The sequence below is a fragment of the Pleurodeles waltl genome, chromosome 4_2 (assembly GCF_031143425.1).
Source record: "Pleurodeles waltl isolate 20211129_DDA chromosome 4_2, aPleWal1.hap1.20221129, whole genome shotgun sequence".
NCBI lineage: Eukaryota > Metazoa > Chordata > Amphibia > Caudata > Salamandridae > Pleurodeles > Pleurodeles waltl.
The window spans coordinates 41,857,473-41,879,465 of record NC_090443.1 but is presented as its reverse complement, the minus strand read 5'-3'; the positions used below and the strand labels follow the sequence as shown (position 1 = coordinate 41,879,465).

Here is a 21,993-nt window from a genome sequence, read left to right as displayed (position 1 = left end):
CCTGCAATACCTTTCGAATGAGCTATTACATGTAGAATTTGAACCTGTGGTTCTTAAAATAAACTAAGAAAAGATATTTTTCTATATAAAAACCTATTGGCTGGATTTGTCTCTGAGTGTGTGTACCTCATTTATTGTCTATGTGTATGTACAACAAATGCTTAACACTACTCCTTGGATAAGCCTACTGCTCGACCACACTACCACACAATAGAGCATTAGTATTATCTATTTTTACCACTATTTTACCTCTAAGGGGAACCCTTGGACTCTGTGCATGCTATTCCTTACTTTGAAATAGCACATACAGAGCCAACTTCCTACAGTTTAGTCAAAGAATTCACAAGAAAGCAATTTGGTGAAATCTGTGGTTTCCTTCGGTTCAGCTTCAGAGCAAAATTAGGCTAAACTGCTGCTCCATAGTCAAACTATGAAATGAGGGTGGATATAAAGCCGAAAAGGTCTGAAAACTTAGCGGCCCCACCACCAACCCAGCATTTGTGGTGTTCTTGCCTGCAGTTCATCCTTTTTTTGACTGCGATAGGCAGCTGAAAACTGGTAGATTCACTGTCATTTGCACAGCCATGTAATGGATTAAAAAAATATATTTCGACAATCCCTACCAATTAAATTTGTTTTCACAACTAATATCTTTACCATATGAATATTTCTCCCTTCACAGCAACTAAATATATGTACTCTTTTTCTATCTGCAGGCATTCCTGTACTACTGTAATCTGTTTGTGGTTGTTGTATTACATATTCACAGTGTTCTATTGTAAGGAAATGCCTCCTTGGCATGGTTGCCCCCTGACTTTTTGCCTTTGCTGATGCTATGTTTACAATTGAAAGTGTGCTGAGGCCTGCTAACCAGGCCCCAGCACCAGTGTTCTTTCCCTAACCTGTACTTTTGTATCCACAATTGGCAGACCCTGGCATCCAGATAAGTCCCTTGTAACTGGTACTTCTAGTACCAAGGGCCCTGATGCCAAGGAAGGTCTCTAAGGGCTGCAGCATGTCTTATGCCACCCTGGAGACCTCTCACTCAGCACAGACACACTGCTTGCCAGCTTGTGTGTGCTAGTGAGAACAAAACGAGTAAGTCGACATGGCACTCCCCTCAGGGTGCCATGCCAGCCTCTCACTGCCTATGCAGTATAGGTAAGACACCCCTCTAGCAGGCCTTACAGCCCTAAGGCAGGGTGCACTATACCATGGGTGAGGGTACCAGTGCATGAGCATGGTACCCCTACAGTGTCTAAACAAAACCTTAGACATTGTAAGTGCAGGGTAGCCATAAGAGTATATGGTCTGGGAGTTTGTCAAACACGAACTCCACAGCACCATAATGGCTACACTGAAAACTGGGAAGTTTGGTATCAAACTTCTCAGCACAATAAATGCACACTGATGCCAGTGTACATTTTATTGTAAAATACACCACAGAGGGCACCTTAGAGGTGCCCCCTGAAACTTAACCAACTATCTGTGTAGGCTGACTGGTTCCAGCAGCCTGCCACACTAGAGACATGTTGCTGGCCCCATGGGGAGAGTGCCTTTGTCACTCTGAGGCCAGTAACAAAGCCTGCACTGGGTGGAGATGCTAACACCTCCCCCAGGCAGGAGCTGTAACACCTGGCGGTGAGCCTCAAAGGCTCACCCCTTTGTCACAGCCCAGCAGGGCACTCCAGCTTAGTGGAGTTGCCCGCCCCCTCCGGCCACGGCCCCCACTTTTGGCGGCAAGGCTGGAGGGAACAAAGAAAGCAACAAGGAGGAGTCGCTGGCCAGTCAGGACAGCCCCTAAGGTGTCCTGAGCTGAAGTGACTCTAACTTTTAGAAATCCTCCATCTTGCAGATGGAGGATTCCCCCAATAGGGTTAGGATTGTGACCCCCTCCCCTTGGGAGGAGGCACAAAGAGGGTGTACCCACCCTCAGGGCTAGTAGCCATTGGCTACTAACCCCCCAGACCTAAACACGCCCTTAAATTTAGTATTTAAGGGCTACCCTGAACCCTAGAAAATTAGATTCCTGCAACTACAAGAAGAAGGACTGCCTAGCTGAAACCCCTGCAGAGGAAGACCAGAAGACGACTACTGCCTTGGCTCCAGAAACTCACCGGCCTGTCTCCTGCCTTCCAAAGATCCTGCACCAGCGACGCCTTCCAAAGGGACCAGCGACCTCGACATCCTCTGAGGACTGCCCCTGCTTCGAAAAGACAAGAAACTCCCGAGGACAGCGGACCTGCTCCAAGAAAAGCTGCAACTTTGTTTCCAGCAGCTTTAAAGAACCCTGCAAGCTCCCCGCAAAAGGCGTGAGACTTGCAACACTGCACCCGGCGACCCCGACTCGGCTGGTGGAGATCCGACGCCTCAGGAGGGACCCCAGGACTACTCTGATACTGTGAGTACCAAAACCTGTCCCCCCTGAGCCCCCACAGCGCCGCCTGCAGAGGGAATCCCGAGGCTTCCCCTGACCGCGACTCTTTGAATCCTAAGTCCCGACACCTGGGAGAGACCCTGCACCCGCAGCCCCCAGGACCTGAAGGACCGGACTTTCACTGGAGGAGTGACCCCCAGGAGTCCCTCTCCCTTGCCCAAGTGGAGGTTTCCCCGAGGAACCCCCCCCTTGCCTGCCAGCAGCGCTGAAGAGATCCCTAGATCTCCCATTGACTTCCATTACAAACCCGACGCTTGTTTCTACACTGCACCCGGCCGCCCCCGCGCTGCTGAGGGTGAAATTTCTGTGTGGACTTGTGTCCCCCCCGGTGCCCTACAAAACCCCCCTGGTCTGCCCTCCGAAGACGCGGGTACTTACCTGCAAGCAGACCGGAACCGGGGCACCCCCTTCTCTCCATTCTAGCCTATGTGTTTTGGGCACCACTTTGAACTCTGCACCTGACCGGCCCTGAGCTGCTGGTGTGGTGACTTTGGGGTTGCTCTGAACCCCCAACGGTGGGCTACCTTGGACCAAGAACTGAACCCTGTAAGTGTCTTACTTACCTGGTAAAACTAACCAATACTTACCTCCCCTAGGAACTGTGAAAATTGCACTAAGTGTCCACTTTTAAAACAGCTATTTGTGAATAACCTGAAAAGTATACATGCAATTTTTATGATTTAAAGTTCCTAAAGTACTTACCTGCAATACCTTTCAAATGAGCTATTACATGTAGAATTTGAACCTGTGGTTCTTAAAATAAACTAAGAAAAGATATTTTTCTATATAAAAACCTATTGGCTGGATTTGTCTCTGAGTGTGTGTACCTCATTTATTGTCTAGGTGTATGTACAACAAATGCTTAACACTACTCCTTGGATAAGCCTACTGCTCGACCACACTACCACAAAATAGAGCATTAGTATTATCTATTTTTACCACTATTTTACCTCTAAGGGGAACCCTTGGACTCTGTGCATGCTATTCCTTACTTTGAAATAGCACATACAGAGCCAACTTCCTACATTGGTGGATCAGCGGTGGGGTACAAGACTTTGCATTTGCTGGACTACTCAGCCAATACCTGATCACACGACAAATTCCAAAATTGTCATTAGAAATTGATTTTTGCAATTTGAAAAGTTTTCTAAATTCTTAAAAGACCTGCTAGGGCCTTGTGTTAGATCCTGTTTAGCATTTCTTTTAGAGTGTAAAAGTTTGTAAAAGTTTGAATTAGATTCTAGAACCAGTTTTAGATTCTTAAAAAGTATTCCAACTTTTAGAAGCAAAATGTCTAGCACAGATGTGACTGTGGTGGAACTCGACACCACACCTTACCTCCATCTACAGATGAGAGAGCTAAGGTCACTCTGTAAACTAAAGAAAATAGCAATGGGCCCCAAACCTACCAAAGTACAGCTCCAGGAGCTTTTGGCAGAGTTTGAAAAGGCCAACCCCTCTGAGGATGGCAACTCAGAGGATGAAGATAGTGACTTGGAGGGAAATTCCCCCCCTCCAGTCCTACTTAGGGAGAGCAGGGCTTCTCAAGCTCTGACTCCACAAATAATAGTCAGAGATGCTGGTTCCCTCACAGGAGGGACCAACAACTCTGAAATCACTGAGGATAACTCCAGTGAAGAGGACATCCAGTTAGCCAGGATGGCCAAAAGATTGGCTTTGGAAAGGCAGATCCTAGCCATAGAGAGGGAAAGACAAGAGATGGGCCTAGGACCCATCAATGGTGGCAGCAACATAAATAGGGTCAGAGATTCTCCTGACATGTTGAAAATCCCTAAAGGGATTGTAACTAAATATGAAGATGGTGATGACATCACCAAATGGTTCACAGCTTTTGAGAGGGCTTGTGTAACCAGAAAAGTGAACAGATCTCACTGGGGTGCTCTCCTTTGGGAAATGTTCACAGGAAAGTGTAGGGATAGACTCCTCACACTCTCTGGACAAGATGCAGAATCTTATGACCTCATGAAGGGTACCCTGATTGAGGGCTTTGGATTCTCCACTGAGGAGTATAGGATTAGATTCAGGGGGGCTCAAAAATCCTCGAGCCAGACCTGGGTTGACTTTGTAGACTACTCAGTGAAAACACTAGATGGTTGGATTCAAGGCAGTGGTGTAAGTAATTATGATGGGCTGTACAATTTATTTGTGAAAGAACACCTGTTAAGTAATTGTTTCAATGATAAACTGCATCAGCATCTGGTAGACCTAGGACCAATTTCTCCCCAAGAATTGGGAAAGAAGGCGGACCATTGGGTCAAGACAAGGGTGTCCAAGACTTCAACAGGGGGTGACCAAAAGAAAGGGGTCACAAAGACTCCCCAGGGGAAGGGTGATGAGACAACCAAAACTAAAAATAGTAAAGAGCCTTCTACAGGCCCCCAAAAACCTGCACAGGAGGGTGGGCCCAGAGCCTCTTCACAAAACAATGGGTACAAGGGTAAAAACTTTGATCCCAAAAAGGCCTGGTGTCATAGCTGTAAACAGCATGGACACCAAACTGGAGACAAGGCCTGTCCCAAGAAAGGTTCCACTCCAAACTCCCATCCAGGTAACACTGGTATGGCTAGTCTCCAAGTGGGATCAACAGTGTGCCCCGAGCAAATCAGGGTCCACACTGAAGCTACTCTAGTTTCTGAGGGTGGGGTGGATTTAGCCACACTAGCTGTCTGGCCGCCTAACATGCAAAAATACAGACAGCAACTCTTAATTAATGGGACTAGAATAGAGGGCCTGAGGGATACAGGTGCCAGTGTCACCATGGTGACAGAGAAACTGGTTTCCCCTGGCCAATACCTGACTGGAAAAACTTACACAGTCACCAACGCTGACAATCAGAGAAAAGTACATCCCATGGCAATGGTTACTTTAGAATGGGGAGGGGTCAATGGCCTGAAACAGGTGGTGGTCTCCTCAAATATCCCAGTGGACTGTCTGCTTGGAAATGACCTGGAGTCCTCAGCATGGGCTGAGGTAGAGCTAAAAACCCATGCAGCAATGCTGGGTATCCCTGAACTGGTGTGTGTGAAAACAAGAGCACAATGCAAGGCACAGGGTGAAAAAGTAGAGCTGGAGTCTGGAAAAATGGCCCAGCCTACCAAGAGAACAGGAAAGTCAGTTGGGAAACCAACTGCAACACAGCAAAAGAAAGGGAACCTCTCTTCTCAGGAAGAAGTTCTGCCCTCTGAGGGAACTGAGCCTTTGGAGCTTGAACCTTATCAGGTTGAGCTCTTAGGCCCAGGGGGACCCTCAAGGGAAGAGCTGTGTAAGGGACAAGAAACCTGTCCCTCTCTTGAAGGCCTTAGGCAGCAAGCTGCTGAAGAGTCCAAAGGCAAGAAAAATGGAACACACAGGGTCTATTGGGAAGATGGGCTCCTGTACACTGAGGCCAGAGACCCCAAACCTGGTGCCACTAGGAGAGTGGTAGTGCCTCAGCTGTTCAGAGAGTTCATCCTAACATTGGCCCATGACATTCCCCTTGCTGGACATTTGGGACAAACCAAGACGTGGGAGAGGTTAGTCAACCACTTCTACTGGCCCAATATGTCCAACATGGTTAAGGAGTTTTGCCTCTCCTGCCCCACCTGTCAAGCCAGTGGTAAGACAGGTGGGCATCCAAAGGCCCCCCTCATTCCACTTCCAGTGGTGGGGGTGCCCTTTGAAAGAGTGGGTGTGGACATAGTTGGTCCACTGGAACCTCCCACAGCCTCAGGAAATATGTATATCCTGGTAGTAGTGGATCATGCTACCAGGTATCCTGAAGCTATTCCCCTTAGGTCGACTACTGCCCCTGCAGTAGCCAAGGCCCTCATTGGTATCTTTACCAGAGTGGGTTTCCCTAAGGAGGTGGTGTCTGACAGAGGTACCAACTTCATGTCAGCATACCTAAAGCACATGTGGAATGAGTGTGGAGTGACTTATAAATTCACTACACCTTACCATCCACAAACTAATGGCTTAGTTGAGAGATTCAACAAGACATTAAAGGGCATGATCATGGGGCTCCCAGAAAAACTCAAAAGGAGATGGGATGTCCTCCTGCCATGTCTGCTTTTCGCTTACAGGGAGGTACCACAGAAGGGAGTAGGGTTCTCACCCTTTGAACTTCTGTTTGGTCATCCTGTAAGGGGACCACTTGCCCTTGTTAAAGAAGGCTGGGAGAGACCTCTCCATGAGCCTAAACAGGACATAGTGGACTATGTACTTGGCCTTCGCTCTAGAATGGCAGAGTACATGGAAAAGGCAACCAAAAACCTTGAGGCCAGCCAACAACTCCAGAAGTTTTGGTATGACCAAAAGGCTGCACTGGTTGAGTTCCAACCAGGGCAGAAAGTCTGGGTTCTGGAGCCTGTGGCTCCCAGGGCACTCCAGGACAAATGGAGTGGCCCTTACCCAGTGCTAGAAAGGAAGAGTCAGGTCACCTACCTGGTGGACCTGGGCACAAGCAGGAGCCCCAAGAGGGTGATCCATGTGAACCGCCTTAAGCTCTTCCATGACAGAGCTGATGTGAATCTGTTGATGGTAACAGATGAGGATCAGGAGGCAGAGAGTGAACCTCTCCCTGATCTTCTGTCATCAGACCCAAAAGATGGCACAGTAGATGGAGTGATCTACTCAGACACCCTCTCTGGCCAACAGCAGGCTGATTGTAGGAGAGTCCTACAACAGTTTCCTGAGCTTTTCTCCCTAACCCCTGGTCAGACACACCTGTGTACCCATGATGTGGACACAGGAGACAGCATGCCTGTCAAGAACAAAATCTTCAGACAGTCTGACCATGTTAAGGAAAGCATCAAGATGGAAGTCCACAAGATGCTGGAATTGGGAGTGATTGAGCGCTCTGACAGCCCCTGGGCTAGCCCAGTGGTCTTAGTCCCCAAACCTCACACCAAAGATGGAAAGAAAGAGATGAGGTTTTGTGTGGACTACAGAGGGCTCAACTCTGTCACCAAGACAGATGCCCATCCAATTCCAAGAGCTGATGAGCTCATTGATAAGTTAGGTGCTGCCAAATTTCTAAGTACCTTTGACTTGACAGCAGGGTACTGGCAAATAAAAATGGCACCTGGAGCAAAAGAAAAGACAGCATTCTCCACACCTGATGGGCATTATCAGTTTACTGTTATGCCCTTTGGTTTAAAGAATGCCCCTGCCACCTTCCAAAGGTTGGTGAATCAAGTCCTTGCTGGCTTGGAGTCCTTTAGCACAGCTTATCTTGATGATATTGCTGTCTTTAGCTCCACCTGGCAGGATCACCTGGTCCACCTGAAGAAGGTTTTGAAGGCTCTGCAATCTGCAGGCCTCTCTATCAAGGCATCCAAATGCCAGATAGGGCAGGGAACTGTGGTTTACTTGGGCCACCTTGTAGGTGGAGGCCAAGTTCAGCCACTCCAACCCAAGATCCAGACCATTCTGGACTGGGTAGCTCCAAAAACCCAGACTCAAGTCAGGGCATTCCTTGGCTTGACTGGGTATTACAGGAGGTTTGTGAAGGGATATGGATCCATTGTGACAGCCCTCACTGAACTCACCTCCAAGAAAATGCCCAAGAAAGTAAACTGGACTGTGGAATGCCAACAGGCCTTTGACACCCTGAAACAGGCAATGTGCTCAGCACCAGTTCTCAAAGCTCCAGATTATTCTAAGCAGTTCATTGTGCAGACTGATGCCTCTGAACATGGGATAGGGGCAGTTTTGTCCCAAACAAATGATGATGGCCTTGACCAGCCTGTTGCTTTCATTAGCAGGAGGTTACTCCCCAGGGAGCAGCGTTGGAGTGCCATTGAGAGGGAGGCCTTTGCTGTGGTTTGGTCCCTGAAGAAGCTGAGGCCATACCTCTTTGGGACTCACTTCCTAGTTCAAACTGACCACAGACCTCTCAAATGGCTAATGCAAATGAAAGGTGAAAATCCTAAACTGTTGAGGTGGTCCATCTCCCTACAGGGAATGGACTTTATAGTGGAACACAGACCTGGGACTGCCCATGCCAATGCAGATGGCCTTTCCAGGTTCTTCCACTTAGAAAATGAAGACTCTCTTGGGAAAGGTTAGTCTCATCCTCTTTCGTTTGGGGGGGGGTTGTGTAAGGAAATGCCTCCTTGGCATGGTTGCCCCCTGACTTTTTGCCTTTGCTGATGCTATGTTTACAATTGAAAGTGTGCTGAGGCCTGCTAACCAGGCCCCAGCACCAGTGTTCTTTCCCTAACCTGTACTTTTGTATCCACAATTGGCAGACCCTGGCATCCAGATAAGTCCCTTGTAACTGGTACTTCTAGTACCAAGGGCCCTGATGCCAAGGAAGGTCTCTAAGGGCTGCAGCATGTCTTATGCCACCCTGGAGACCTCTCACTCAGCACAGACACACTGCTTGCCAGCTTGTGTGTGCTAGTGAGAACAAAACGAGTAAGTCGACATGGCACTCCCCTCAGGGTGCCATGCCAGCCTCTCACTGCCTATGCAGTATAGGTAAGACACCCCTCTAGCAGGCCTTACAGCCCTAAGGCAGGGTGCACTATACCATGGGTGAGGGTACCAGTGCATGAGCATGGTACCCCTACAGTGTCTAAACAAAACCTTAGACATTGTAAGTGCAGGGTAGCCATAAGAGTATATGGTCTGGGAGTTTGTCAAACACGAACTCCACAGCACCATAATGGCTACACTGAAAACTGGGAAGTTTGGTATCAAACTTCTCAGCACAATAAATGCACACTGATGCCAGTGTACATTTTATTGTAAAATACACCACAGAGGGCACCTTAGAGGTGCCCCCTGAAACTTAACCAACTATCTGTGTAGGCTGACTGGTTCCAGCAGCCTGCCACACTAGAGACATGTTGCTGGCCCCATGGGGAGAGTGCCTTTGTCACTCTGAGGCCAGTAACAAAGCCTGCACTGGGTGGAGATGCTAACACCTCCCCCAGGCAGGAGCTGTAACACCTGGCGGTGAGCCTCAAAGGCTCACCCCTTTGTCACAGCCCAGCAGGGCACTCCAGCTTAGTGGAGTTGCCCGCCCCCTCCGGCCACGGCCCCCACTTTTGGCGGCAAGGCTGGAGGGAACAAAGAAAGCAACAAGGAGGAGTCGCTGGCCAGTCAGGACAGCCCCTAAGGTGTCCTGAGCTGAAGTGACTCTAACTTTTAGAAATCCTCCATCTTGCAGATGGAGGATTCCCCCAATAGGGTTAGGATTGTGACCCCCTCCCCTTGGGAGGAGGCACAAAGAGGGTGTACCCACCCTCAGGGCTAGTAGCCATTGGCTACTAACCCCCCAGACCTAAACACGCCCTTAAATTTAGTATTTAAGGGCTACCCTGAACCCTAGAAAATTAGATTCCTGCAACTACAAGAAGAAGGACTGCCTAGCTGAAACCCCTGCAGAGGAAGACCAGAAGACGACTACTGCCTTGGCTCCAGAAACTCACCGGCCTGTCTCCTGCCTTCCAAAGATCCTGCACCAGCGACGCCTTCCAAAGGGACCAGCGACCTCGACATCCTCTGAGGACTGCCCCTGCTTCGAAAAGACAAGAAACTCCCGAGGACAGCGGACCTGCTCCAAGAAAAGCTGCAACTTTGTTTCCAGCAGCTTTAAAGAACCCTGCAAGCTCCCCGCAAAAGGCGTGAGACTTGCAACACTGCACCCGGCGACCCCGACTCGGCTGGTGGAGATCCGACGCCTCAGGAGGGACCCCAGGACTACTCTGATACTGTGAGTACCAAAACCTGTCCCCCCTGAGCCCCCACAGCGCCGCCTGCAGAGGGAATCCCGAGGCTTCCCCTGACCGCGACTCTTTGAATCCTAAGTCCCGACACCTGGGAGAGACCCTGCACCCGCAGCCCCCAGGACCTGAAGGACCGGACTTTCACTGGAGGAGTGACCCCCAGGAGTCCCTCTCCCTTGCCCAAGTGGAGGTTTCCCCGAGGAACCCCCCCCTTGCCTGCCAGCAGCGCTGAAGAGATCCCTAGATCTCCCATTGACTTCCATTACAAACCCGACGCTTGTTTCTACACTGCACCCGGCCGCCCCCGCGCTGCTGAGGGTGAAATTTCTGTGTGGACTTGTGTCCCCCCCGGTGCCCTACAAAACCCCCCTGGTCTGCCCTCCGAAGACGCGGGTACTTACCTGCAAGCAGACCGGAACCGGGGCACCCCCTTCTCTCCATTCTAGCCTATGTGTTTTGGGCACCACTTTGAACTCTGCACCTGACCGGCCCTGAGCTGCTGGTGTGGTGACTTTGGGGTTGCTCTGAACCCCCAACGGTGGGCTACCTTGGACCAAGAACTGAACCCTGTAAGTGTCTTACTTACCTGGTAAAACTAACCAATACTTACCTCCCCTAGGAACTGTGAAAATTGCACTAAGTGTCCACTTTTAAAACAGCTATTTGTGAATAACCTGAAAAGTATACATGCAATTTTTATGATTTAAAGTTCCTAAAGTACTTACCTGCAATACCTTTCAAATGAGCTATTACATGTAGAATTTGAACCTGTGGTTCTTAAAATAAACTAAGAAAAGATATTTTTCTATATAAAAACCTATTGGCTGGATTTGTCTCTGAGTGTGTGTACCTCATTTATTGTCTAGGTGTATGTACAACAAATGCTTAACACTACTCCTTGGATAAGCCTACTGCTCGACCACACTACCACAAAATAGAGCATTAGTATTATCTATTTTTACCACTATTTTACCTCTAAGGGGAACCCTTGGACTCTGTGCATGCTATTCCTTACTTTGAAATAGCATATACAGAGCCAACTTCCTACATCTATTATAAATGGGCCCCTTTCTATCAACTTTTCCTATTTACCTCAGCCTACAGCAGAAAGAACTCTGCCCTACTGCTTTGCCCCCCCACCCCAACACCCCCACACCCTTCTACTTTAGAAATACTGCAGGGCCCACTCACAGTCACCTGCTCCCTCCCTATCCTGCAGCATTAGCGACTTTCTTGAATAAAGTGGTCTTCTCATACTAAATCTGATTCTAGCAATCTTACTCATATTAAGCTACCCTCAACTACTGTAGTGATACCAAAAGGCTCGCTCACATCCAGCTGCTCTTCCCAACCCAATGCTGGTAAGTTTCCTTATATTACGCTTCAGTTTCAGACTTGTGTCATATGGTAGCAAACATCCTGAAAGCCATTTGCAGTCTTCCACTCAAGGCTAATAAACCTGTGCAAACTCAACATCTCACTCCATCTTGTGTTATTATAGCTAGATCGGTTACACCCAAGTTTCTCTACAACTTGCAGAATGATAGTGATTCCACTCACCAGCTGCATGCAATGGTGTCCATTTCCTTTTCCTCTCCTTCACTAGAGCAGATGCACCATGGCTGGTAAGCACCTCCACACACTCTGTGGAGCCCCTCTCCGTGGCGAGGTAGAGAGCGGTGCGGCCCTTGTGATCCCGCACATCTAGGTTCACCAGGGTCTCAGCGAGGGTCTTCAGAGCTTCACAGTGACCGTTGTAGGCCTGAATCCAGAAAGAAATGAGAAGTTGAACTTCACATGCATCATAAACTTTACATGCTCCGGGCTCAAAGCAAGGAAGTAATGCACATTATAGAAATTTACAGAGTGGAGATAAAAAAGTGTTTAAAAAAATAAATAAGATGCACACAAGAAACATTCAACTCCTGGGAATCAAGCCCCCACACTCACCTACGTATATATAAACAGGTGTCCTGAAATTGTAAGCCAATAATATGAAAATATATGCAGAACTGAATTTAAGCATAGGGCTTTCATCTGATTTTCAACAAACAAGGTGTCCACTATATTCTCAAAATGTTCATCAATACATCTTTTTGTGTTATATATACAGCCACAGAAACTCTAATGCACTTACAGTTCAAAATGTTCATAAATCCAACAGTTTACCATTCACAAAAGATATAATAGCACTAACTCATGCCATAAAAAATACAACAGAGTTCTTCAGCTTTGACATGTAGTTTCCTGGTACAAAAATTATTAATATATACATTTTATGTCCAATGGTATTGACAGTATGACTATCATGACAACATGGGGCATTAAAACAAAAGTGACAGATTCTCAGCAGTTAAGTGACTAAGTAACCCACAACCTACTTTTAATTTAAGGATGAAATATTTGATCAAGAATTTCAAGTTTTCTTAGGAGAGTGATAAAATTCGGTCAGATACTTTTTTGCATCAGCCAATAATTGGGAATGTATCTTTTGACGTTGACAGTGTTTAGAATGCTTACAGTCAAGGAGAGAAGAACCATGCACAAAAAATGCAACACCACTGTAAGAAGTTGGCTCTGTATGCACTATTTCAAAGTAAGGAATAGTATGCACAGAGTCCAAGGGTTCCCCTCAGAGGTAAGATAGTGGCAAAACGAGATAATACTAATGCTCTATTTTGTGGTAGTGTGGTCGAGCAGTAGGCTTATCAAAGGAGTAGTGTTAAGCATTTGTTGTACACACACAAGCAATAAATGAGGAACACACACTCAGAGACAATTCCAGACCAATAGGTTTTTGTATAGAAAAATATATTTTCTTAGTTTATTTTAAGAACCACAGGTTCAAATTTTACATGTAATACTTTAAATGAAAGGTATTGCAGGTAGGTCCTTTAGGAACTTTGAATAATCAAAATAGCATACAGTCTTCACATAAATCACATATAGCTATTTTAAAACTAGACACTTAGTGCAATTTTCACAGTTCCTAGGGGGAGTAAGAGTTTGTTAGTTCTTGCAGGTAAGTAAACCACCTACGGGGTTCAAGTTTGGGTCCAAGGTAGCCCACCGTTGGGGGTTCAGAGCAACCCCAAAGTTACCACACCAGCAGCTCAGGGCCGGTCAGGTGCAGACGTCAAAGTGGTGCCCAAAACGCATAGGCTTCAATGGAGAAGGGGGTGCCCCGGTTCCAGTCTGCTAGCAGGTAAGTACCCGCGTCTTCGGAGGGCAGACCAGGGGGGTTTTGTAGGACACCGGAGGGGACACAAGTCCACACAGAAAGTACACCCTCAGCAGCACGGGGGCGGCCGGGTGCAGTGTGCAAACACGCGTCGGATTTCAATAGGTTTCAATGCGAGACCAAGGGGTCTCTTCAGCGATGCAGGCAGGCAGGCAAGGGGGGTGCTCCCCGGGGTAGCCACCACCTGGGCAAGGGAGAGAGCCTCCTGGGGGTCACTCCTGCACTTGAGTTCGGATCCTTCAGGTCCTGGGGGCTGCGGGTGCAGAGTCTTTACCAGGCGCCGGGATCTGAGAGCAGGCAGTCTCGGTCAGGGGGAGCCTCGGGATTCCCTCTGTAGGCGTCGCTGTGGGGGCTCAACACTGGCTACTCACGGTCTCGCAGTCGCCGGGGAGTCCTCCCTGAAGTGTTTGTTCTCCACAAGTCGAGCCGGGGGCGTCGGGTGCAGAGTAGCAAGTCTCACGCTTCCGGCGGGAAACGCAGGTTGTTTTAAAGTTGCTCCTTTGTAACAAAGTTGCAGTCTTGGGTGAACAGAGCCGCTGTCCTCAGGAGTTCTTGGTCCTTCTAGAGCAGGGCAGTCCTCTGAGGATTCAGAGGTCGCTGGTCCCTGGGGAGAGCGTCGCTGGAGCAGTGTCTTTAGAAGTGGGGAGACAGGCCGGTAGAGCTGGGGCCAAAGCAGTTGGTGTCTCAGTCTTTTCTGCAGGGTTTTTCAGCTTAGCAGTCCTCTTCTTCTTAGGTTGCAGGAATCGGAGTTCCTAGGTTCTGGGGAGCCCCTAAATACTGAATTTAGGGGTGTGTTTAGGTCTGGGAGGGCAGTAGCCAATGGCTACTGTCCTTTAGGGTGGCTACACCCTCTTTGTGCCTCTTCCCTGAGGGGAGGGGGGCACATCCCTATTCCCATTGGGGGAATCCTCCATCTGCAAGATGGAGGATTTCTAAAAGTTAGAGTCACCTCCGCTCAGGACACCTTAGGGGCTGTCCTGACTGGCCAGTGACGACTCCTTGTTTTTCTCATTATCTCCCTTGGATTTGCCGCCAAAAGTGTGGGCTGTGTCCAGGGGGCGGGCATCTCCACTAGCTGGAATGCCCTGGGGCATTGTAACACGAAGCCTGAGCCTTTGAGGCTCACTGCTAGGTGTTACAGTTCCCGCAGGGGGGAGGTGTGAAGCAGCTCCACCCAGAGCAAGCTTTTGTTTCTGTCCTCAGAGAGCATAAAGGCCCTCACCACATGGGGTCAGAAACTCGTCACAGCACAGACCAGTCAGTCCTGCACTGAACAATTGGGTAAAATACAGGGGGCATCTCTAAGATGCCCTCTGTGTGCATTTTTTAATAAATCCAACACTGGCATCAGTGTGGGTTTATTATTCTGAGAAGTTTGATACTAAACTTCCCAGTATTCAGTGTAGCCATTATGGAGCTGTGGAGTTCGTTTTTGACAGACTCCCAGACCATATACTCTTATGGCTACCCTGCACTTACAATGTCTAAGGTTTTGCTTAGACACTGTAGGGGCATAGTGCTCTTGCACCTATGCCCTCACCTGTTTTATAGTGCACCCTGCCTTAGGGCTGTAAGGCCTGCTAGAGGGGTGACTTACCTATGCCACAGGCAGTGTGAGGTTGGCATGGCACCCTGAGGGGAGTGCAATGTCGACTTAGTCATTTTCTCCCCACCAGCACACAAAAGCTGGCAAGCAGTGTGTCTGTGCTGAGTGAGGGGTCCCTAGGGTAACTGGGGGGTAACTGCAACAGGGAGCCATTTCTTTACACAAGCCCCCCCCAGCCCACAGGCCAGGAGACTCAGCCAAAGCTGGGAGAGTCTTCCTAGTCTGTCAGGCGAGGAAGAGTAGAGGAAATAGGCTGGTTTGTTGCAGGGCCTACTCTGCCTTACATCCTCCTGTTCAGGTCATTCCCTCTGGGGAACTGACCCACTTCCACAGTGATAGGACCTAGTCTGAATTGCCTCTTGTCTGTGTCTTTAATGTCTCCACCCATTCTCTCTATTTTGGGGTTAGAGGTATCCACCTCTGCTAATCTTATCTTAGCCAGGGTCACCCCTAGCTTACCCAAAGAGGTTACCCAGAGCTGGAGTAACCCCACCATGACCAACAGGGTCAGGGGGCCTAACTTGCTATTTGGCATGGGGTCAGACCACCATGCCAAGGATAGTGCAGCCATAAAGGCTAACACCGAGCAGAGGCCACTGACAGCTGTCAGTGCCCAGAACCACACATTTAGCTCTTCACCTACAAGGGAAGGGGCTAAGTTACAGGCTTCATTGGTTTCAAGGTGCCTGTCTGCTGTATTAGAGTGGGGGGTTACCACATCTTGTAGTAAACACCCTTCTTCCATTCTTTCTTCTGTTAGCTGAGGAGCCACCCACTCAGGCTTAACAGTTGCCTGACTAGCCAGGACTTCTTGTGGGTCAGGTTGGACTTTACCAGTGCCACTTTTGGAGTTCTCCCCTACTGGGGCAGAATCTCCTTGGCTTGCTGGAACCTTGGCTAAAGGTTGTCCACCCTTCCTACACTGTTTTCTTTTTCTTCTCGGGCCTCCTTGCAGTTACTGCAGAGGCAGAACCTCCAGAATCCTTGGGAGAGGACTGGCACTGGACTCGTCCCTCTATTGGGCTCTGACTAACCTCTGGGTAGTCATTTCCAAGGAGACAATCAAGGGGGAGGTCTGTACTGACTACCACCCTTCTCCAGCTAAAAGTCCCACCCACTTCTATGGGTACAACAGCCACAGGCCTATTAGTGACCCTGTCTGGGCTAACTCTTACTCTGGCAGTCTCACCTGGGATGTACTGGTTGGAGAACACCAGCCTGTCATGCACAATAGTGTGACTGGCACAAGTCTCTCTCAGGCCAGTGGCTGGGATTCCATTCACCAGTAGGTGGTGGAAGTGTCTACTTCCCTCTGGCATCTCCAACTCACCTGTAGGGCCCTTTTTCCAGTTGAAGGCTATGAAGACCTCCTCTTCTGAGGAGTCATCCCCAATGGCTACACTGGTCACCCCTGGGAATTTGCTAGGGGGTTTGTTTTTGGGACAAGAAGCGTCCTTGGTGTGGTGCCCTGTCTGTCTACAGTTATGGCACCATGCCTTAGTGGCATCCCAGTTCTTACCCTGGTACCAACCTTTGTTTTGGGTTGTGTCTCGGGCCCACCCACCTGGTCTGGTTTTTGGGGGCCTACAGAGGACTCTTTCTTTATTTCTAGTGTCACCCACTTTCTCCTGGGGAGGCTTTGTAACCCCTTTCTTTTGGTCACCCCCAGTGGAAGTTTTGGTTACCCTAGTCTTGACCCAGTGGTCTGCCTTCTTTCCCAATTCTTGGGGAGAAATTGGACCTAGGTCTACCAGATACTGATGCAACTTTTCATTGAAGCAGTTACTTAAAATGTGTTCTTTCATAAATGTAAGGAAATGCCTCCTTGGCATGGTTGCCCCCTGACTTTTTGCCTTTGCTGATGCTATGTTTACAATTGAAAGTGTGCTGAGGCCTGCTAACCAGGCCCCAGCACCAGTGTTCTTTCCCTAACCTGTACTTTTGTATCCACAATTGGCAGACCCTGGCATCCAGATAAGTCCCTTGTAACTGGTACTTCTAGTACCAAGGGCCCTGATGCCAAGGAAGGTCTCTAAGGGCTGCAGCATGTCTTATGCCACCCTGGAGACCTCTCACTCAGCACAGACACACTGCTTGCCAGCTTGTGTGTGCTAGTGAGGACAAAACAAGTAAGTCGACATGGCACTCCCCTCAGGGTGCCATGCCAGCCTCTCACTGCCTATGCAGTATAGGTAAGACACCCCTCTAGCAGGCCTTACAGCCCTAAAGGCAGGGTGCACTATACCATAGGTGAGGGTACCAGTGCATGAGCATGGTACCCCTACAGTGTCTAAACAAAACCTTAGACATTGTAAGTGCAGGGTAGCCATAAGAGTATATGGTCTGGGGGTTTGTCAAACACGAACTCCACAGCACCATAATGGCTACACTGAAAACTGGGAAGTTTGGTATCAAACTTCTCAGCACAATAAATGCACACTGATGCCAGTGTACATTTTATTGTAAAATACACCACAGAGGGCACCTTAGAGGTGCCCCCTGAAACTTAACCGACTGTCTGTGTAGGCTGACTAGTTCCAGCAGCCTGCCACACTAGAGACATGTTGCTGGCCCCATGGGGAGAGTGCCTTTGTCACTCTGAGGCCAGTAACAAAGCCTGCACTGGGTGGAGATGCTAACACCTCCCCCAGGCAGGAGCTGTGACACCTGGCGGTGAGCCTCAAAGGCTCACCCCTTTGTCACAGCCCAGCAGGGCACTCCAGCTTAGTGGAGTTGCCCGCCCCCTCCGGCCACGGCCCCCACTTTTGGCGGCAAGGCTGGAGGGAACAAAGAAAGCAACAAGGAGGAGTCACTGGCCAGTCAGGACAGCCCCTAAGGTGTCCTGAGCTGAAGTGACTCTAACTTTTAGAAATCCTCCATCTTGCAGATGGAGGATTACCCCAATAGGGTTAGGATTGTGACCCCCTCCCCTTGGGAGGAGGCACAAAGAGGGTGTACCCACCCTCAGGGCTAGTAGCCATTGGCTACTAACCCCCCAGACCTAAACACGCCCTTAAATTTAGTATTTAAGGGCTACCCTGAACCCTAGAAAATTAGATTCCTGCAACAACAAGAAGAAGGACTGCCCAGCTAAAAACCCCTGCAGAGGAAGACCAGAAGACAACAACTGCCTTGGCTCCAGAAACTCACCGGCCTGTCTCCTGCCTTCCAAAGAACTCTGCTCCAGCGACGCCTTCCAAGGGACCAGCGACCTCTGACTCCTCTGAGGACTGCCCTGCTTCGAAAAAGACAAGAAACTCCCGAGGACAGCGGACCTGCTCCAAAAAGACTGCAACTTTGTTTCAAGAAGCAGCTTAAAAGAACCCTGCAACTCCCCGCAAGAAGCGTGAGACTTGCAACACTGCACCCGGCGACCCCGACTCGGCTGGTGGAGAACCAACACCTCAGGGAGGACCCCCGGACTACTCTACGACTGTGAGTACCAAAACCTGTCCCCCCTGAGCCCCCACAGCGCCGCCTGCAGAGGGAATCCCGAGGCTTCCCCTGACCGCGACTCTCTGAAACCTAAGTCCCGACGCCTGGAACAGACCCTGCACCCGCAGCCCCCAGGACCTGAAGGACCGGACTTTCACTGGAGAAGTGACCCCCAGGAGTCCCTTTCCCTTGCCCAAGTGGAGGTTTCCCCGAGGAAGCCCCCCCTTGCCTGCCTGCAGCGCTAAAGAGATCCCTTGATCTCTCATTGACTAACATTGCAAACCCGACGCTTGTTTCTACACTGCACCCGGCCGCCCCCGCGCTGCTGAGGGTGAAATTTCTGTGTGGGCTTGTGTCCCCCCCGGTGCCCTACAAAACCCCCCTGGTCTGCCCTCCGAAGACGCGGGTACTTACCTGCAAGCAGACCGGAACCGGGGCACCCCCTTCTCTCCATTCTAGCCTATGCGTTTTGGGCACCGCTTTGAACTCTGCACCTGACCGGCCCTGAGCTGCTGGTGTGGTGACTTTGGGGTTGCTCTGAACCCCCAACGGTGGGCTACCTTGGACCAAGAACTGAACCCTGTAAGTGTCTTACTTACCTGGTAAAACTAACAAAAACTTACCTCCCCCAGGAACTGTGAAAATTGCACTGTGTCCACTTTTGAAATAGCTATTTGTGAATAACTTGAAAAGTATACATGCAATTGAAATGATTCAAAGTTCCTAATGTACTTACCTGCAATACCTTTCAAACAAGATATTACATGTTAAATTTGAACCTGTGGTTCTTAAAATAAACTAAGAAAAGATATTTTTCTATAACAAAACCTATTGGCTGGATTTGTCTCTGAGTGTGTGTACCTCATTTATTGTCTATGTGTATGTACAACAAATGCTTAACACTACTCCTTGGATAAGCCTACTGCTCGACCACTCTACCACAAAATAGAGCATTAGTATTATCTATTTTTACCACTATTTTACCTCTAAGGGGAACCCTTGGACTCTGTGCATGCTATTCCTTACTTTGAAATAGCACATACAGAGCCAACTTCCTACAATAAACAAATTATAAAGCCCAACATAGTCATGCACTTAATTTCCAGTTACCCAACCATCCAGTGTTTTCACTGAGTAGTCCACAAAATCAACCCAGGTCTGGCTCGAGGATTTTTGAGCCCCCCTGAACCTAATCCTGTACTCCTCAGTGGAGAATCCAAAGCCCTCAATCAGGGTAGCCTTCATGAGGTCATAAGATTCTGCATCTTTACCAGGGAGTGTGAGGAGTCTATCCCTACACTTTCCAGTGAACATTTCCCAAAGGAGAGCACCCCAGTGAGATCTGTTTACTTTTCTGGTTGCACAAGCCCTCTCAAAAGCTGTGTACCATTTGGTGATGTCATCACCATCTTCATATTTAGTTACAATCCCTTTTGGGATTTTCAACATGTCAGGAGAATCTCTGACCCTATTTATGTTGCTGCCACCATTGATGGGACCAAAACCCATCTCTTGTCTTTCCCTTTCTATGGCTAGGAGCTGTCTCTCTAAAGCCAATCTTTTGACCATCCTGGCTAGCAGGAGGTCATCTTCACTGAGGCTATCCTCAGTGATTACAGAGGTGCTGGACCCTCCTGTGAGGGAAGCAGCATCTCTGACTATCACAGTTGGAGTCAGGGCTTGAGGGGCCCTGATCTCCCTAGGTAGGACTGGAGGGGGGGAATTCTCCTCCAAGTCACTAGCTTCATCCTCTGGGAGGTCATCCTCAGAGGGGTTGGCTTTTTCAAACCCTGCCAGCAGCTCCTGGAGCTGTACTTTGGAAGGGCTTATGCCAACTGGTATTTTCTTTATTTTGCAGAGAGACCTTAGCTCCCTTATTTTAAGATGGGGGTAAGGTGTGAGGTCGAGTGCCAACACATTCTCTTCTGCATTAGACATTATGTTTCAAAAAGTTGGAATATTTTTTAAGAATCTAAAACTATCTCTAGAACTTCATTCAAACTTTCACAAAACTTTTAAACTCTAAAAGAAATGCTAACAGGGACTAACAAGGCCCTAGCAGAACTTTTAAAAATTTAGAAAAATATCTCAAATTTCAAAAATCAGTTTCTAATGACAATTTTGGGAATTTAGTTGTGTGATCCGGTATTGGCTGAGTAGTCCAGCAAATGCAAAGTCTTGTACCCCACCGCTGATCCACCAATGTAGGAAGTTGGCTCTGTATGCACTATTTCAAAGTAAGGAATAGTATGCACAGAGTCCAAGGGTTCCCCTTAGAGGTAAGATAGTGGCAAAAAGAGATAATACTAATGCTCTATTTTGCGGTAGTGTGGTCGAGCAGTAGGCTTATCAAAGGAGTAGTGTTAAGCATTTGTTGTACATACACACAGGCAATAAATGAGGAACACACACTCAGAGACAATTCCAGGCCAATAGGTTTTTGTTATAGAAAAATATCTTTTCTTAGTTTATTTTAAGAACCACAGGTTCAAATTCTACATGTAATATCTCATTTGGAAGGTATTGCGGGTAAGTACTTTAGGAACTTTGAATAATTACAGTAGCATATATACTTTTTACATAAAACACATTTAGCTGTTTTAAAAGTGGACACAGTGCAATTTTCACAGTTCCTGGGGGAGGTAAAGTATTGTTAGGTTTTGCAGGTAAGTAAACCACCTACGGGGTTAAGATTGGGGTCCAAGGTAGCCCACCGTTGAGGGTTCAGAGCAACGCCAAAGTTACCACACCAGCAGCTCAGGGCCGGTCAGGTGCAGAGTTCAAAGTGGTGCCCAAAACGCATAGGCTTCAATGGAGAGAAGGGGGTGCCCCGGTTCCAGTCTGCCAGCAGGTAAGTACCCGCGTCTTCGGAGGGCAGACCAGGGGGGTTTTGTAGGGCACCGGGGGGGACACAAGTCCACACAAAAAGTACACCCTCAGCAGCGCGGGGGCGGCCGGGTGCAGTGTGCAAACAAGCGTCGGGTTTCCAATGGGAGTCAATGGGAGACCAAGGGGTCTCTTCAGCGGTGCAGGCAGGCAAGGGGGGGCTCCTCGGGGTAGCCACCACCTGGGCAAGGGAGAGGGCCTCCTGGGGGTCACTCCTGCACTGGAGTTCCGATCCTTCAGGTGCTGGGGGCTGCGGGTGCAGGGTCTTTTCCAGCCGTCGGGATTTTAGAGTCAGGCAGTCACGGTCAGGGGGAGCCTGGGGATTCCCTCTGCAGGCGTCGATGTGGGGGCTCAGGGGGGACAACTTTGGTTACTCACAGTCTCGGAGTCGCCGGAGGGTCCTCCCTGAGGTGTTGGTTCTCCACCAGTTGAGTCGGGGTCGCCAGGTGCAGTGTTGCAAGTCTCACGCTTCTTGCGGGGATTGCAGGGGTCTTTAAATCTGCTCCTCTGAAACAAAGTTGCAGTCTTTTTGGAACAGGGCCGCTGTCCTCGGGAGATTCTTGTTCCTCTTGAAGCAGGGCAGTCCTCTGAGGATTCAGAGGTCGCTGGTCCTGGAGAAAGCGTCACTGGAGCAGGTTTCTTTAGAAGGCAG

General features: G+C 49.0%; 1 protein-coding gene across 4 annotated transcripts in view; it reads right to left on the bottom strand.

Moving 5' to 3' along the window:
• ANKRD52 (ankyrin repeat domain 52) overlaps positions 1 to 21,993 on the bottom strand; it is a 664,467-nt gene that overhangs the window by 433,766 nt on the left and 208,708 nt on the right. For all 4 annotated transcript variants that reach the window (XM_069230557.1, XM_069230556.1, XM_069230555.1 and 1 more), the window contains one exon: positions 11,734 to 11,935. In XM_069230557.1, the coding sequence (XP_069086658.1) occupies positions 11,734 to 11,935 (202 nt within the window). The remainder of the gene's footprint in view (positions 1 to 11,733; positions 11,936 to 21,993) is intronic.